At 48.1% G+C, this 16,723-nt stretch overlaps 1 protein-coding gene across 2 annotated transcripts; it reads left to right on the top strand.

Annotated features, from left to right (window-relative positions):
- Nucleotides 1-7,430: 7,430 nt before the first annotated feature.
- Nucleotides 7,431-8,842, top strand: LOC136551954 (zinc-finger homeodomain protein 1-like). 2 transcript variants are annotated; one of them, XM_066543479.1, is made up of 2 exons: nt 7,431-8,322; nt 8,422-8,842. In XM_066543479.1, exons 1-2 carry the CDS (start codon nt 7,507-7,509, stop codon nt 8,536-8,538), a joined length of 933 nt encoding a protein of 310 aa, XP_066399576.1. In that variant the 5' UTR covers nt 7,431-7,506; the 3' UTR covers nt 8,539-8,842. The 2 variants fall into 2 exon arrangements, with proteins under 2 accessions (XP_066399576.1, XP_066399577.1); XM_066543480.1 differs by having other exon boundaries at nt 7,431-8,553.
- The last annotated feature ends 7,881 nt before the right edge of the window (nt 8,843-16,723 follow it).

Below are 16,723 nucleotides of genomic sequence, written 5' to 3'. Positions count from 1 at the left end.
ATTTAATGCTCCTTATTAGTATCTAAACATTTGATGTGACATAAAATTTAGAAGCGACTAAAGAACCAAACACCCCCTAAATATATTGGCACTCTGTGAATACTCATGGAGCAAGCCCAACCTCATTAACCATCAAGGGCATGAATAAGCTTGATGAGGGACCAACCATGGTGTGTTGCGTGTGTGCGACAAGGAAGGCCACAAGTTCTATGAGTGTGAGGTGAAAGGGGGGAGAAGAAAGAGAAAAAAAAAGACAAGCAAGCTCTCCAACACTTTACATCCACAAGGTGGACAAGAAGGCCACTACACTAATATACTTGTTGAAGAAGAAGAAGAAGAATGACAATGTGGTGGCCATCAAGATGAACAAGCAAGCCAACATATAAAGGATGTTGGAGCAGTATTTTTTGGTTTGGACTCCACAAGCAACTTCACTGATGGAGCAGGGCTGTTTTGACAAAAAATGGTAAGACATATTTACATAATAGACCTGGGGGAGGAAGTGGGAAGAAATTGATATTTTAGCTCCATTCGTTTTTCACCCCTCCACTTATGAAGCTATTCTATTTTAACCCGCTTGGTAGAAAAAAAATTCAAATAATTTCTAAAGCCGGTGAAGAAGCTATACTAATGGGTAGTCTGTTTGCAACTGGCCTTCAAGCTCCCACTCTTGGCGTAGCGTGTGCGGGACGGAGCGCTGTAGGCGCCGATCCGCCATGCATGGCCACGCACGTACGTGCGTACTTTCCGCTGACCACTCCTCAAGGTCCCAACAGTGTCTTGTGTCCTCTTCTCGCGTCTCTCTCTCCTCTCTCTGGTGCCGCGCAGGCGCTGGGGATGCCCGGCTGGACGTGTGCTGCTGCGCAGTCCTGAAACGAGCACAGCTGACGGCACGTATGAGTCGGGAGGCGGTGGTGGTCATCTGTCAGAGCAACACGGACGGTCGGGCCGGACCGTCGGACGACCGGGCCCGCCGGCAGCTGGCCGATCGATCTGGGGCGTGCTCGTGCATGCAGCATCCTCCCATGCACAATCCGGTCTGCTACGTACTGTGGAACAGTACTGTGGACACACCTCGATCGCCTTGTGAAGAACACACAGGCGTACATGTGGACAGTATTCGTTCAAGATTTCGGCTGATCCAGAAACAAGCTGATTCAATAGTGTTCTGTGAGAAAGAATAAGCTGAAACAAGCTAAGAGTAGATCAGCCGAACACGCTGGAACAGTGATTTCGTCATTTCGATGCTACTAAACAGTGGTCGAGTACCACGTACTCAACGTACGTACACAGCGAGACGTGCATGCATATCATGTGATAAGTAAGGCCCATTCACCTGGACACGGGCATACGGATTCTAGTCATGTCGGGTAACGTTGCTGTTACTAACACAAGAAACACCAACCCCTAATTGGGTCCTAATTGTGAAATCGAACAATGACATTATATCAAAGTTACTGGACGTTAGGTTTGATGAATCACTCCATTCTAGATGAGACGGTAAACTAGGAGACCATTCATCAAATTTTATGAAATGACTTTATTTCTTATACTAATACTAATTATTAGCTTGTAAGGAATTAATAAGGCGGTAATGGATCAACCTATTTCACTCCACAAATTAAAAAAAAAGTTGAAGAGTGAGAAGATGATGGACTAGAGCAACACCAAGACATCTTTATATATCTTTCCTAATATAGAGATTTTTATGAAAAAAATACCTTTCAATGGCTTCTTAAATTAGATCTTTAAAATAGTCGTCCTCGCTAGTCAAAAAGATAGAGAGCGGGACCGGTTCTCTAAAGTGTGCACAAGGTATAGAGAAACTATTAGAGGGTTGATCTAAATGATAATTTTAAAAGTAAGTTTAAGAGAGAGCCTTGAAGATGTTCTAAATCATTCTTCCAATCATACTACCTGTTAACTTTTGAGTCAATGCCGTCTCCGCTTCCCATTTAGGCCCCTTCAGAATGTGTTTTTTTTTTGTTTCTTTTGTTTTCCCATAAAAAATAAATTGACTCACGTGAGATCTTCATATAATTTTTGTCATCCTGTGAAATTCATGCATTCTGAAAACACTTTATCTTTATTCTACATTCGTTCTAGGAATTATACTCTCCCGAGTGTCTGCCATGAGGAAAAATATGGTGCTAGTAATATGCTCTCCTTGTCCCGTAAAAAGTGTCGCTATGAGATTCATGTTAGTTAACTTTCTTAAGTTTAACTAGGTTCATAGAAAATAATAGCAATATTTACATATTCAAATAAATGTACATAAAAAATATTCAACTATTTATCTAATGATACTTTTATGTATCATAAATATTGATATTTTTATACATATTTGGTCAAAGTTAAAAATGTTTAACTTATTGGAAGGTGAAAATAACATTTTTTTATACGGAGGGAGTACTTCCTCCGTTCTAAAAAAAACAGAAGTCTCAATTCATGAGAATTTGAATAATTCTAAATTTATTTAGATTTACATAAAAAAATTATCGACATTCGTATCTTCAAATAAATTTATTACAAAAATATATTCTATGATTAATCTAGCGATATCTGATATACATAAAAAACATTAATATTCTTAAAATACTTAGTTGAATATTTGATTGTTCGTTAAATGATACTAGAAAACATGCCTGTGTATTAGAGTACAACGGAACTCACTAGTGACTACGTACGTATATACGTAAATCAGACTCTGTGTTCCAGTGAGGGAGTGTTAATAAACTGTTACACACGGAACACTGTTTGTCCGTCTACTTGCCTGCACTGACAGACACAGTGGGCCCGTCCTTTCTAGCGTGCAGCAACAAATACGGCCAAGACGGCATGGCGCGGCCTGCCCTCCTGCCCTCCTCTTCGGCTCTTCCTCCTCCTGGCAGGTGCATCATGTGACGAGCTGACGGCCGCCTGCTCTGCGCTGCGCCCTCTGCCCCGCTCGAGCCCAGTGCACGCCCAGAGCCTGCCTGCTACAGGGCAGAGGCCAGAGCCGTGAATCTGCAGAACAGGCATGCACCATGCACGCACCGGCCGTTCGGCCGGCAGCCCGGCACCCGTCCAAACCGCCAGCTTTAATTTCCTCGCGTTCGTTCGTCCCCTCCTCCCCTGTTCGCTTCACTCAGCTCCGTCCGGCCTCCGGGTCCGGGCCACCCCGCGCCCGGCCGGCCGATGGAGCTTTCCATGCATGAACGCATGCCGGGGATGGCGCCATCAATCTCTTCCTCCCTGCACTGCCGCGCAGGCGGCAGGCGCAGCAGCGGAGCGACCAGCGGCCAGCGGCCAGCGGCCAGCGGCCCGGTCCCGGCGAGCGAGCACCGAGCACCGTCTGCGCGCGGTTCGAATATTACGAGAGTCCGCGCCACTGGTATGTGCCGCGCTTTTGTTGCCTTCCGCGCTTGTCCCCCCTGCCCACCTGACGGATGCAAACGCATGGCGGGGCTCTGGCTCTGATCTGCGCGCTGCACTGCATGCTGCCTCCATCCGTCTCCATGCATGCATGCACCATTCCGTCCCTTGTCGCATGGCATGCAATGCACGAAAACGTGACCCGTCTTTTCAGGCTCTGCATGGCCAGCGGTGCCGCTCCATGCACAAGCATCTGGCGCTGCGTGAGGATGTGAGTGTGTGATCCTGTTCACGGCCGGCCGGCCGTGCGTGGGAGAGACGGCGGGATCGTGTAGTAGCTCCTGTGGTCCTGACCGGTCGATCTAGATTTCGTTGCGTACACAAGTGATGTAGTACCGTGAAGTCTGGGGGCATGTAGATACTGATCTTGGCAGAGCAACGGGCAACGGGGGTCAAGCATGGTCCACGTACGCCGGCTGCGCGCATGCCACTACATACACACGTGCAGGCCCACGAACGGCAAGAGGTATCGGACTGGATCTCCGGTGCCGGATCCCGCATGGCCCGACCGGACCGGACCGTCGTATCCAAACTCCCACAGAAAGCAACCGGCGGCTCGACGCCGCTCCTGGACCACGCACCACCACCGCTCTCGGTCGATGGACAGTGACCGCCGGCGGATCCATCGGGGTCGGGGAAGGATTAGCAGCCTTTGGCGCTTAAGCTCTGATCCGCTCCCTACTTATCGCACCAGATAAGTCCCTAGGCCAAGACAAGGCCGTAAGTAATTCCGCTCCACCCGATTGCCCACACACGCCTGTCGTCGGCTTTTCGTACCTAGCTCACATCCAATTTCTTTTTCCCCCGGCCCGTTATCGCCGGAATTAACGTGTACGTACGTCTTCGATGCTAGCTGCCGTGTTTCCAGAAACGGTCGCACAGTGACGTTCGCTGGTTCATAAGTGGCGAGACATGCCGCGCATGCAGGGCCCGAGCGCGCAGGCGTAAACACGTGTGTTCCGGCGGCGAACCACCTGGCCAAGGCCGCTGGCCGCGGGACGGAGCCACCGAGGCTGGCCCCTAGCTATCCTTGGAGGCCAGGTCGCCGCGCGCGTGACATGCGCCACCCAGGATGGGACAAACGCCCGGGTCGCTGGACTGTTAAACGACGGCGGCCGGGCGATTAGCTAGGGCGGCGCCGACGCGGCCGCGATGGTAGACCGTCCGTCCGACGATCCTGGTTGTTAAGCGGCAGGCAGAGGCAAAGTGGTCAGGTTTCGCTTCGCCACGCGTGGATCATCACCAGCATGCATGGTCCATGTACATGTCACAAGACTTGGCTAGATTGTTAGGCGCGCGGCATCGTCGTCAATGCAGGACGTTGTTCAGACGGGAGCCGGACGAGGTTTGCATTGATGGCGGGCGTGGTTGCGGTTGATCCGAGAGGATTTGCGTCATCACCCGGGCCGGGCCGCCCCTGGGGGACCAGATAGATGGATCCGCGAATATGCACTGCACAGTACGTAGTAGGGTGGTCATGTCATGTGTAGCTAGACTGCTAGAGAGGTAGCCCATCTGTTGCCATTTCCGATGCCTTTTGCATCCGGACGATCCCCTGGGCGCGACGGAGACTGTGAAAAAAAAATATTAAAACACTGTGTGAATGGTTGCACGGTCGCGTGGTCGGTTTCGAGTCCCTTCCGCAGCTCCGCTTGCGGGAGAGTTGACCCGACGTGGATCTTTTGCTTTCATTCATGGTACACCTCATGAAAAACATGTACCTCCGACTACCAATTCATAAATACTGCTAGTACCTCGTATTTCATCTGTCCCAGATGAAGTGTATTAATATCGGTCAAACTTTTTTCTAAAATTAAATAAATTTATATTAAAAAATAATAGCAACATTTATATCTTTAAATAAGTATATATTATAAAAATATATTCAATTATCTATCTAATGATATTAACTATGAACTATATATTTGACCAAAGGAAAAGCATTTGGTTTCTCTGAGAACGAGAATAACATCTATTTTAGGACGTAGGGAGTACATAGTAAAAACTGTTTGTTATAGGAAAGTTTGGTTTTATCTATTTTATCAACAGTACAGTACAAACGATTAAGGTACCTAGTATTTTTAGAACCGTCAGCTCTGGCTTTTTATAACATAAAAAACGAGTAATAAAATAGGGCCTAAACTAGTATAAGCAATAAACACTTCGCCTAGCGATGTATTCCATTTTAATATCTGAATCTAGCTTTGACTGCTACTTTAGGCCCTGTTTAGTTTCTAAATTTTTTTTCCTCATACAGTAAAAGAGTATGTTTGGACACATGCATGGAGTACTAAATGTAGACGAAAAAAAACTAATTGCACAGTTCTCGGCAAAATTGTGAGACGAATCTTTTAAGCCTAATTAGTCCATAAAAAGCCTTAAGTGCTACAGTAACCCACATGTGCTAATGATCGATTAATTAGTATCGTTAGATTCGTCTCGTAGTTTCCTGATGGGTTCTGTAATTTGTTTTTTTATTAGTATCCAAAAACCCCTCCCGACATCCTTCCGACACATCCAATGTGATAACCAAAAATTTTCAACTCCCCAACTAAACACACCCTTAATACTACTACTACTAACAAAAACTTCTGACATGCTGTCACATGTCCCACGGTGCGATCCTGTGGAAAAGACTAATGCATGCTGCTTACCAACGACTTGATGCGGTGGTGTCTAGCAGCTAGATTTGATTTGATTTCATCATAGAGAGCATGGAGCGGAATCGTATCGCATGAATAATCGTAGCTAATGAAAAGCGCTTAGCTAGTTGGGAATCGATACCCACTTACCAAACGGAAAAGGCACCCACAATTTTGTACTGTGATGACGTGACCTGAAAACAACACGGGTTTGACGTCGCTACACCTGGAGTATGTGCTCAGTGCGTATACTGCACGTACGCAGCGGCTGGGCTCGATGGGCCAAATACAGGAGCACGCATTTATAGACGACAGGTTCGACAGTTTGCAGGTCAAGTATGTACATGACCAAGAAACCGTACTGGACCATGTGAATATGGCCCCTTTCCTTTCAAAAAAAAAAACAAACCGAAACACTGTTCCGACTGATTCGTTGCCAGAGAAATACACTATTCCAACTAAAAAAACAAGATGAAAAGTACGGATGATAAGAGAAGTGAACAGGGCCTATGACCGCAAATGTCTTAGATTGTAGATCAAATGGTTAGATTTCTTGTGATAGAACCTGTCCATCTGGGTTTAAGTTCTCGACTTGGCACGGGTATTCGTATTTTTCTGGATTTATTCTAGAATTTAACAAGCGCTATGATTTCAGTGGTAGACGACGTTCCCGTAGACAGCAAGACGCCAGTGGTGACTTCTTGAATTTCAAGATTTGCTGGCTCAGTTCTTCAAAGGTGCTCATAGAGGTGGAGTTTGCGTATGTGTGTTTATAGGGGTGGGTGTTCTGTGTAATTTAAAAAAAAGGCAAAGAAGTTGCCGGATTCGAGAAAAAAAAAGGCGCGAGAAAAGAAAGACCGGGTGTCACGATCACATATTCTAAACCGCAATTTAAAAGGCATTGGAGGCTTGGAGCCAAACCACTTGAAAAGAGCAGCCGGGAGAGGGACAAGCATGCACCCAAAGACATGAGCGCGACCCGGCGGTGACGCGGAAGAACTGCACATAATCTCACCGCGGCTCGCTCGGCAAACCCTGGTAGTGGTCGACTCGATGAGGGATGCGGTGAAGGAACGGGCTGCCCGGGAGAGAGAAAGTGAGCAGTTACTATTGTTGAGAGTGTTCGGCTCACATTAAATCAACACTGTTCATGCCGGAAAAAAAAGGCCAGCCAGCCAGCCAGCCGAAGCTGACGGCAGCAGCACTAGCAGCTACGGCTACGGCAGCGGCTTGCAGCCTTCCTGCCTGCGGCACAGCGGCGCGTCAAAACTGGCAGCCAGACGGTGTCCACACTCTCTCTTATCTCTTCATCCCGCTCTTAACCTTCCTAAGCCCCTCTTAGCTTCGCCCTGCCATAACTCGAGAAGAGAACACACTACACACAGGCCAGGCGAAAGAAAGAAACACCTGCCGCCGCCGGCCGGTCGCGGCTAGCTGATCGACGACGGCCATGGACTTCGACGACCACGACGATGGGGACGAGGAGGAGATGGCGCCGATGCCGGTGAGCTCCAGCTACGAGGCCCCGCCTCTGGCAGTGGCAGGTGGGTTTGGTGGCGGCGTGGCGGCGCCCAAGCCGCCCGGCGAGCCCGGCGGCGGCCTTGGCCTCCACGGCGGGGCCGGCGGGAGGTACCGCCAGTGCCTCAAGAACCACGCGGTCGGCATCGGGGGCCACGCCGTGGACGGGTGCGGCGAGTTCATGCCCGCCGGCGAGGAAGGCACGCTGGACGCACTCCGCTGCGCCGCGTGCAACTGCCACCGCAACTTCCACCGCAAGGAGTCCCCCGCCACCGAGGGCTTCCCCGCTGCGCTGGTCGCCTACGGCGCTACGCCGCAGCACCACCACTTCTCCCCGTACTACCGCACCCCGGCCGGGGCCGGGTACTTCCACCACCACCACCAGCCGCTCCACCACATGGCGCACACGCCGCGGCCGCTGGCGCTGCCGTCGTCCACGTCCCCCCACAGCGGACGCGACGACGGCGACGACCTGTCCCTGTCCGGGATGGCCGCCGGGCCCATGTCGGCGGTGGGGCCGCTGACGCTGAGCGGCATGTCCCTCGGCGGCGGCGGGGGCGCCGGGCCCTCCGGCGGCTGGGGCGGGTCCGGGTCCGGCAAGAAGCGGTTCCGCACAAAGTTCACCCAGGAGCAGAAGGACAAGATGCTGGCGTTCGCGGAGCGCGTCGGGTGGCGCATCCAGAAGCACGACGAGGCCGCCGTGCAGCAGTTCTGCGACGAGGTCTGCGTCAAGCGCCACGTGCTCAAGGTGTGGATGCACAACAACAAGCACACCCTCGGCAAGAAGCCGTAGCCCGTAGCAGCAGCATCCATCAGGGTCGGTCACTGAACCCCCGAACGCATGTAGGAGAACTACGACGTACCAGGACGAAGAAAAGCCACACGAGCGCGCGGTGGATCGATCGCCGGTGGCCGTGGCCAGCCTCTCCATCTCCGGAGGTACCTGCATCATCTTCTTTGTTAGCATTCGGCTCCGGCGCCATCGTGGCGGCGTAGGTTAGTTGCAGTAACTCATCGTAGCGAGCTGCTGCTCCGTCGATCTTCTTCTCGGCTTTATTAGGCGGTTCTTTTATTTCTCATTTAACCGCACTTGCTGGTGTTGTTTATTATTATTAATTCCTGCGGCATGGTCATTTGCCGGTTTGCTTGGTTCTTGGAGTATCCTTCTTCATTGGTGGGAAGGAAATGTACTTGGTCTTGCGACGCGTAGCCGATCCATGGATCTGCTGCCGGCGAACAAGTGTATCTGGGGACTGGGGCTGCATGAATTCTGTCACTCAGGCCTTGTTTAAAGTTTTGGGAGGTGGATTCTAATAAAAAAATAAATTACACAATCCATCTGTAAAATGAATTTATTAAGTCTAATTAATTCATCATTAGCTAGCACTTTATTGTCAATTTATAGACTAATTAGGTTTAAAAAATTAGTCTAGCAAATTAGTCGTAAACGGTGTAATTAGTTAGTTTTTTAGTCTATATTTAATACTTTATATAACCTTGATTGCTTCTGCTGGATTTCAACTTAAGACTATCACAATTTGTTTAGAACTTAAAGGCTTTATTGTTATTGTAATATTTAATACTCTATATATATGTGTCCAACATTCGATAGGGTAGGCCCTAAAGTTTTAGGGTGAAAACTAACCACGTCTCATTCTGTGTGCGGTATGTCGTGCTCGTGCTATATTTTTTGTGGCTGGGACTTTCTCGACGGGATCAGCTCAGCTGATGATAATTTTGCTCATGGTTCGGTTCCTACTAGTTTAGATGCTGCATGCCGCGCCTAAAGAAGATAGGAGTATGTTGGTCACTGTTCCATTCTCTATACTCTTCCTTGCTTTGTCTTCTCCTCGAACTCGTTGCCACCTACTAGCCCTCCATTGCTTGTTCTTGCTCAAGCATGGAGGGGTTGTGTGTGTAGTCTGCTTGCGACTTGCTTTACATTTCCAAATCACACTGTAGAGGTTTAAGTTACTTTTACCATGGTCTGCAGCGGAGCGTGAACATACTGCCGCATGGTAAGTCTCCGCTCATATTTCTTTTTTACTTTGATCCATGCATGCATCATGTACTCGTACAAATGCACTATGTACTGTACACATGATGATGTGTTCTTCGATTGTCTTTTTGGCCTCTTCAGCTTGGTTCATCAATGCACTTGCAACGCGAGCGAGAGAGAGGTCCATCCGCATTAAACTCCTGCCCCCGTTTCGCGAGCCTTGTTTAGCCTGTTCGTTTGGCTTAGCTTGTCGTAAATTTTTAATTACAACAGTATTGCTTTTCATTTAAACTGGTCAGTAAAATTTTTTTACAAATCAGCAACGAAACGAACCAGTCAACCGAACAATAGTTAAGGTTGTCGTGACACGAAGGCCGAAGGTGACGGCATGGGAGGGCACAGCTGCTAGCGCATGCATGTCATCCAGCCCCCGCCAGGCCGTAGCCCTGCCTGCGCCATCTCCGTCGCGCTTGGTGACATTGCCATTGCCATTTAGTGCTGGTTCAACCAAATTTCCAAAAAATGTTATAGTAGTCATCAAATCGAATCTTACGATACGTGCATGGAGCATTAAATGTAGATGAAAAAAAACTAATGGCACAGTTTGGTTGAAAATTACGAGACGAACATTTTAAGCCTAATTAGTCCATGATTAAATACTAATTGTCAAATAAAAACGAAAGTACTACGGTAATCAAATTCCCAAAATTCACGAACTAAACATAGCCTTAGCAAACTAGCAGCAGTGCAGCACTCCACGCTTCGTCGCTTCCTGTGGCCTTTCCACTTTTATTACTCTTCCTCGCCCCGGCCTTCAATTCTCCTATGCCAAGCCGACGCGGCTTTGCATTCATGGCTGCTCGTCGTGGACTTGCATTGAGCGACCTCTCCCAGCTCACGCATTTATGGCAGCTTCGCCGGAGTAGTGGACTCTGTCTGTCGCGCACCGAGCTTTTGTCAAATCGGATGTTTGCACGTGGTGTTTAATACTGATAAAAAAAACAAATTACAAAATATTCATATGTAAATCACGAGATGAATCTATTAAATCTAATTAATTAATCATTAGCACATGTGTGTACTGTAGCATTTATTGTTAAATTATGGATTAATTAGGTTTAAAAGATTCGTCTCGTCAATTAGTCGTAAACTATGCAATTAGTTATTTTTTTAGTTTATACTCCTATATATATGTTTAAACATTTGATGTGACATAGTATAAAATTTTTGGGTGGAAACTAAACAAGGGCTCACTCGCTCTTGCTGCAAGAAAGGAAGACGACGACGATGTTCTAGTGGAGCTATGCTGTTGTGTTGACAACAGCATATTGTTATCGCCATCCCAACCTCTTCTGCCTTCTTGTACAATCCACCTTAGAGGCCGCAATGTTCTAGTGGAGGTGGGTGCTAGGCGGACCACAATTAACTTCTCATGGTAGGGATCTTGCCACTGAGTGCGTTGTGTTGACAACCTATTGTGACAACTCGATGGGGATGGCCGCATGCACTCTTCCCTAGCGACCTCCTGCCATAGCTCAACAAGGGTGTCCACACCGTCGACTTGCTTGGAGTAGGAGAGAGGGAGGCAGAGAAAGCATTGACATGGAGTGTCAGACTCGGCCTGTTCGTTTGGCTGTGGCTTGTCGTAAATGATCGTAAATTTTCGGTCGGAACAATATTTTTCTCTCATACAAACTAGCCAGCAGTACTTCTTCACGAACCAGCAACGATACAAATCAGCTGTTACATGTAGGCACTAACCTCTCGTGAGATCCGTTGGTTAAAGTTTGAACCCTGTGTCAAGGCAATTGGACCTAGATATGACACCATATGGCAAGTTTCCGGCTGATAAAACTCAAACAAATGCGGTGACCTAGAATGGCATTCTAAGGCCTCGTTCGACTTGCTGAATTTTGGCTGAAACTGGCTGAAAACACTGTTCTGACTGAATTGTTGTGAGAGAAAAATATTGTTCCGTTCCGGCTGAAAAAAGAAGCCGAACAAACCGACTTTTAGATAAGCCGAACGGGGCATAAGAGTTTGGACCTAAACGACAACCCATGAAAAGCTCAATGATCTGAAAATGCATTTTAAAACATAGGATATGTTAATGCGTATGTAAAACCAGAGTGGATTCTTTTGTTTTTGTACTTTTCATCATAAATTGACGGCAAAGGATAGTTTCCTGTTTTATTGCTTCACCCTAATCCTATATATATGAATCAAAGGAAGTATCATAACTATCTATAGGAATTAATCTAATCCCTATGATTTTTTTTCGTTTTTCATGCGATTCAGATTCAAAGGTGGCCTTGTTTGCGATGGTGCACCCAGGCCGTGTAACTTTTTGTGGACGGGTTAATGGATCAGTAGTGCGTCCACTTTCAATCGTGAACTTTTTGCAGGAGCGCGCGGCAACCAACTGAGCAATGCAGCAGGGCCCCAGCAAACATCTCACGAATCAGACCTGACCAGAAGAAGAAGCAGCGTGCAGGTCATTTCTTCCCCCAAATTACTGGTAAACCCATTGATCCCACACGTAGACACCCGCCAGTTGGCACAACAGACCTATAAACCCAATGCAAGCCTGTGATCAGATCTGGGCTTGCAATGCCTGTTCTTGCAGCACTGATAGCCAGGTCTGAGGTCTCCACGGGCTCACCGCACCAGCTACGTACCTCGTTCCAAGAGACACGTAGGCCCGATCTGCATGGAGATGGCAGTGGCTCAACGAATTGCATTGCAGCCGAGGCCGCATTGCTCGCTCGCTGTTCCGCCCGCGTGACAAGAAGCGTGCATGTGCCTGCCCACGAGGCTAAAGGCAAGTAGATTGGTTTGTCTCGTTGGTGATCTTACATAGTGTCACGTAATTTTAAGACGATTTTAATAGACAACATATATAATAGTTGTTTTTAAGTTTAAGTTGTTTCGTAGTAACTTATAGTTTTTTAATTTATGTATAGAATAAAAAATAAAGTTATGAGTGGTATGACAGCAGTAACTCATATCATGGAAGAATAGTTGTGTTATAGATCTCCTCTCTTTTTCCTTTATATAAGAAAAATCCTATGGCACACTGCATAAACGGCTTACGGCAGCAATGTACCTGCCCTAACAAGACCGTTCCTCGCAAACGATCTAAAAAAAGGTTAGTAGCAGGCAGCGACCGCGCGTGACGTGACGTGACCAACGAAGGACTTTCCCTTTGTACACGCATCTCGAGCGCTAGCTAGCAGCTGTTAATCGCCACTGTTACGCCGTCGTCTCCCTCCCTGTGCTTGACACTGACTCGACAGGATTAGCTAGGGGGTCTGATCAAAGACGCTGTTTCCGGCAGGGCCCAGCAGACAGCACGGGCGATATATAGGCCCCGTTCCGCTTGCTCTGTATCTAACTTATTCGAATTCTTTTTTTTAATCGTAATCATATTTTTTTTATAACATTTTAGTTAAAATAGTATTTTTTAAGCTAATTTTAACCAAGATTCAACGAGCCATAGCGGGAGAAAACAGTAGGTCAGGCACGCACGCACTCTCGCTTACGCGACGTTGGCACTTTTGTGCATGCAGGTCGCCACGCGCTGCCGCAGCATGGACGCATGCACACTCATTCGGCACTGTGGCAGGAAAGCTCGGTTCCGACGAACTGTGGAACCTTTTTGATCCGATGGCCTGCGGCCTCAGCCGGTCCGTGCCGACTTTTTGAATCTTTGACCGTGGCCAACCACGGCTGTGCTGCAATGTGGAAGGAAGAGGCAGCAAGTCAACCCTTTTGCAATAGATGGTCAACTGATGATGGTGCGGACGGTGGCATGCTATATTGCTAGGGCATGCATGTGATGTGCCTGCTCTGCTCCCCCTCCCCATGATGCTACTATGAGTTTGAGGTGTCTCGTCATAGGCCCTACCAACCAGTAGCAGCCGTGTGTCGTCAGGTGTTATGACTGAACCATTCCCCAGAAAGATGGATCGGGCCATCTCTGAAAACGTACTCTGATGTTGGTAATCGCTGCTGGTTAAATTAAGAAGTACTCGATGCTTTGAGTACATGTGATGTGTGAGTGGATCAAGTGGCGGTAAGAGATGGTTTGCACTCTAATTTACCCTAACATAGATTAAAATTGATTTTGAAGTGCGGTTAAATAAGCTCTAAGTGATATTTAGATTTCGTCGTTTAGACATGTCTTGGGATAGATTTATATCTCTGTTGATTGAGGTGGATTATTGGAAGGTGTTAAGGGGGAATTTAGTTCATTTGATTCTCCAATCCACCTGTTTTTTCAATTAATCTCATCATCCAAGACACCATATCGTTGGCTGTCTAAGACCAGTTTCAGTAAGGAGTTTCATGACGTTGTTTTGAAAACGGCTATGTCATAAGAAATGAAATAAGATATGGATGAAACACCCACTCTCGATAGAAACTTTCATTCTATGGTTCATAGACATTTAATTTCATGAATCATAGAGAGTTGGTAACCGTATCAATAGAGTTTCATCCTCACTAAACTCATTTGTTCGTTCTCTTCATAAAAACGTTGCCACATCATAAAAAATGCTCATGGGACAACTTATTAAATAATGTAAAACTTTGATAAAACTCCCATTGATAATGGCCTAAGTAGTAGTAAAGACAGATAAGTGAAGACAGTATGTACAAAGCGAATTGCTGGCTATATATAGGAATACGCCCTCCGTCCCGTAAATAAACCATCCGTCCCAAAATAAGTGTACACCTCGCTTATCGAAAAGTCAAACATTTTTAAGTTTGACTATACAGAAAAATAGTAATATTCATAATATGTAATAAGCATCATTATATTAATCATGGAATGTACTTTTATCATGAATTTATTTAGAGGTACAGTTATTGATAAAAGTACTAATATTTTCTTTATAACTGGTTAAATTTAACATAGGTGTTTGTTTATTTTGGAAAAGGAGGAGGGAGTATATGTCTTTTGGAGGCGACAAGCGCAGAGCTGAGAACTGAAACACTGCCGGTGCAAAAGAATGTCTTACGCATGCATGCATGCATGGGCATGGCCTTTTGCCCTTCTTCCTTTAGTTCTTTTTGTCGAAGGAGTACGTGCAAAAGTGAGAGCAGATCAGACGATGCTGCCACGGGCCGGCCGGGCATGGCAATGGCGCGTGCGCGCGTGCCTTGGATAATGAGCGTCTTCTCCGTCTCCGTGCAGTGCAGGCTACCTGATGCTGCTGCCCATTGATGCCTCGAGCGAAACTAGTGGCCAGTGGAAAGCGCGAGCGACGGAAAGTGAGAGCACTAGCTAGAGCTAAGCTTGTAAGTATTACCCTGGCTTTGCGAGCTTCTCTCTGATGAGTTCTGAACGGAGCACTAGGCGAGGCTAGCTCCAAAAGAGGCTCGCGCAGTCAAGTAGTTTTTTTTGGGCAAAGAAAGCATGCATATGCATGCAGCTTTAGCGCCCTAGGAGGCTAGGAGAGGTGTCGCGATGCGAGAGCGTGCGCTGCCGACGATCATGCTCTGCTGAAGTATGCTATGCCACTATAGCACCGCTACACTCCGGTCCCTTTGTCGACATGGTAAGCATCGCACGAAACCAACTGTGATATAAACCAAAAAAATAATCGACGCAGCCAGACACGTAAACGTACTCGGTACATAATCGTATACCAGCTCTGCAATGCGTCAACTACCCAATCCCGAGCATGCTTGACTGGGCCGATTGACCGTAGTCGCCAGTCGGTAAGATCTGTCGGTGGCAGGCCAGCGAATCCATCTTTCCCCGGCCAGTCGCAGCCACTCATGATTGCCATCCGTCGTCCCACCCCCACCGCGCCAAAGTCGCCAGGGGGGCGCGGCCCGGCCGGCGGTAAGATCTGATTGGGACGTATCGGCGGGCTCGGGGCCGGGGCGCGGAAAGGCGCGCGTCAAAGGGACAAAACGAGGCGTCGCCCCTGGGCCTGGAGGTTTCCGGCTGGATGCATGGAATCGCCTGCGGTGTGCGATGGCGGAGTGCGTTGCAGACAGGCGTCACATGCCGCCAGCAGCGCGGCCTTGCCACCCGGCTTTGCGTCGCGCCGCTTTGCCGAGCCCGGCGTCGGGTTGCCGGTTGCTTGCTTGCCGCTTGCCTTTGCTTGTGCCATTGCCCACCGCGGATCAGACGCGAACCGGCCGTGCGAGGCGGTGTGGCGCTGTCACCATGATTGCCGCGGATTCGTGGTCCGTCCGCCTGCTACTCCGCTACATACTACGTAGTGGTCGGTGGTCGCCGCGGTGAAAGTAAGGCCACAGTTGTTCGTAGCATGACCTCGTCTCGTCTGAACTTGTCTGGTTGGAGTGTTGGACTAACCTAACCATTCGGCATCATATAATGTGGCTCCCTCAAGATTCAAGGTGCTGTTTGGTTCATCCAATTTGCTCCGTGATTTTATTACACTGCAATCTGACTGCGTTGTTTTGTGTCTGGTTCTAGCACAGTGTAAAACGATACCGTGGAAACGGATTCTGGCCTATTTAAAACCTGATAACGACGGATGAGGAGGCAAAACAAATCCCGTTACCATCGGCGATCCTGCGCCGGAGCTCAACGGAGCACCATCCTCAAGAGCTACGCCCGCGCTCAGCCACGGCCCACGGCTCTGGCCCTAGCGACGAGGCCTCTACATGCGGTGGCGCTAGGAGCCGACCGTGGGGCACCAGGCCGCGGGAGCTCCGACCACAGGGACGCCTGGCGCGGAAGCGCTAAGCCACGCCGGCAGCGGGCAGAGGCACGGAAGCCCGTGGCGCAAGTAAGCCGGAGGTGCGATAGTCGGCCGGGATGCCAAGATGGCCTAGTGGGGGTTGAACCGGCCCATTTCACTCTATATAAAAAAAAACTCAAATACTCCATCCGTTCTAAATTATAAGTCACTTTGATTTTTTTTACATCTATTTTGCTATGCACCTTGATATAATATTATATTATGTCTAGATACATGGCAAAATAAATGAATAAAAAAAATTAAAATAACTTATAATTTAGAACGCGCGTTTGTGATATCAATTCACATCGTCGTAGCATTTTGCTGACCAAGGACAAAGGGTCTACGGGTCAACACGTGTCTGTGATTACTCGCTACAGACGCGTGTTGGGAAGCCGCGTCTGTAATCAATCACAGACACGTTTTGA

Source organism: Miscanthus floridulus, chromosome 4 (genome assembly GCF_019320115.1).
Source record: "Miscanthus floridulus cultivar M001 chromosome 4, ASM1932011v1, whole genome shotgun sequence".
Lineage (NCBI taxonomy): Eukaryota > Viridiplantae > Streptophyta > Magnoliopsida > Poales > Poaceae > Miscanthus > Miscanthus floridulus.
The sequence above is the reverse complement of the archived record's forward strand: the minus strand, read 5'-3'. Positions and strand labels throughout refer to the sequence as shown.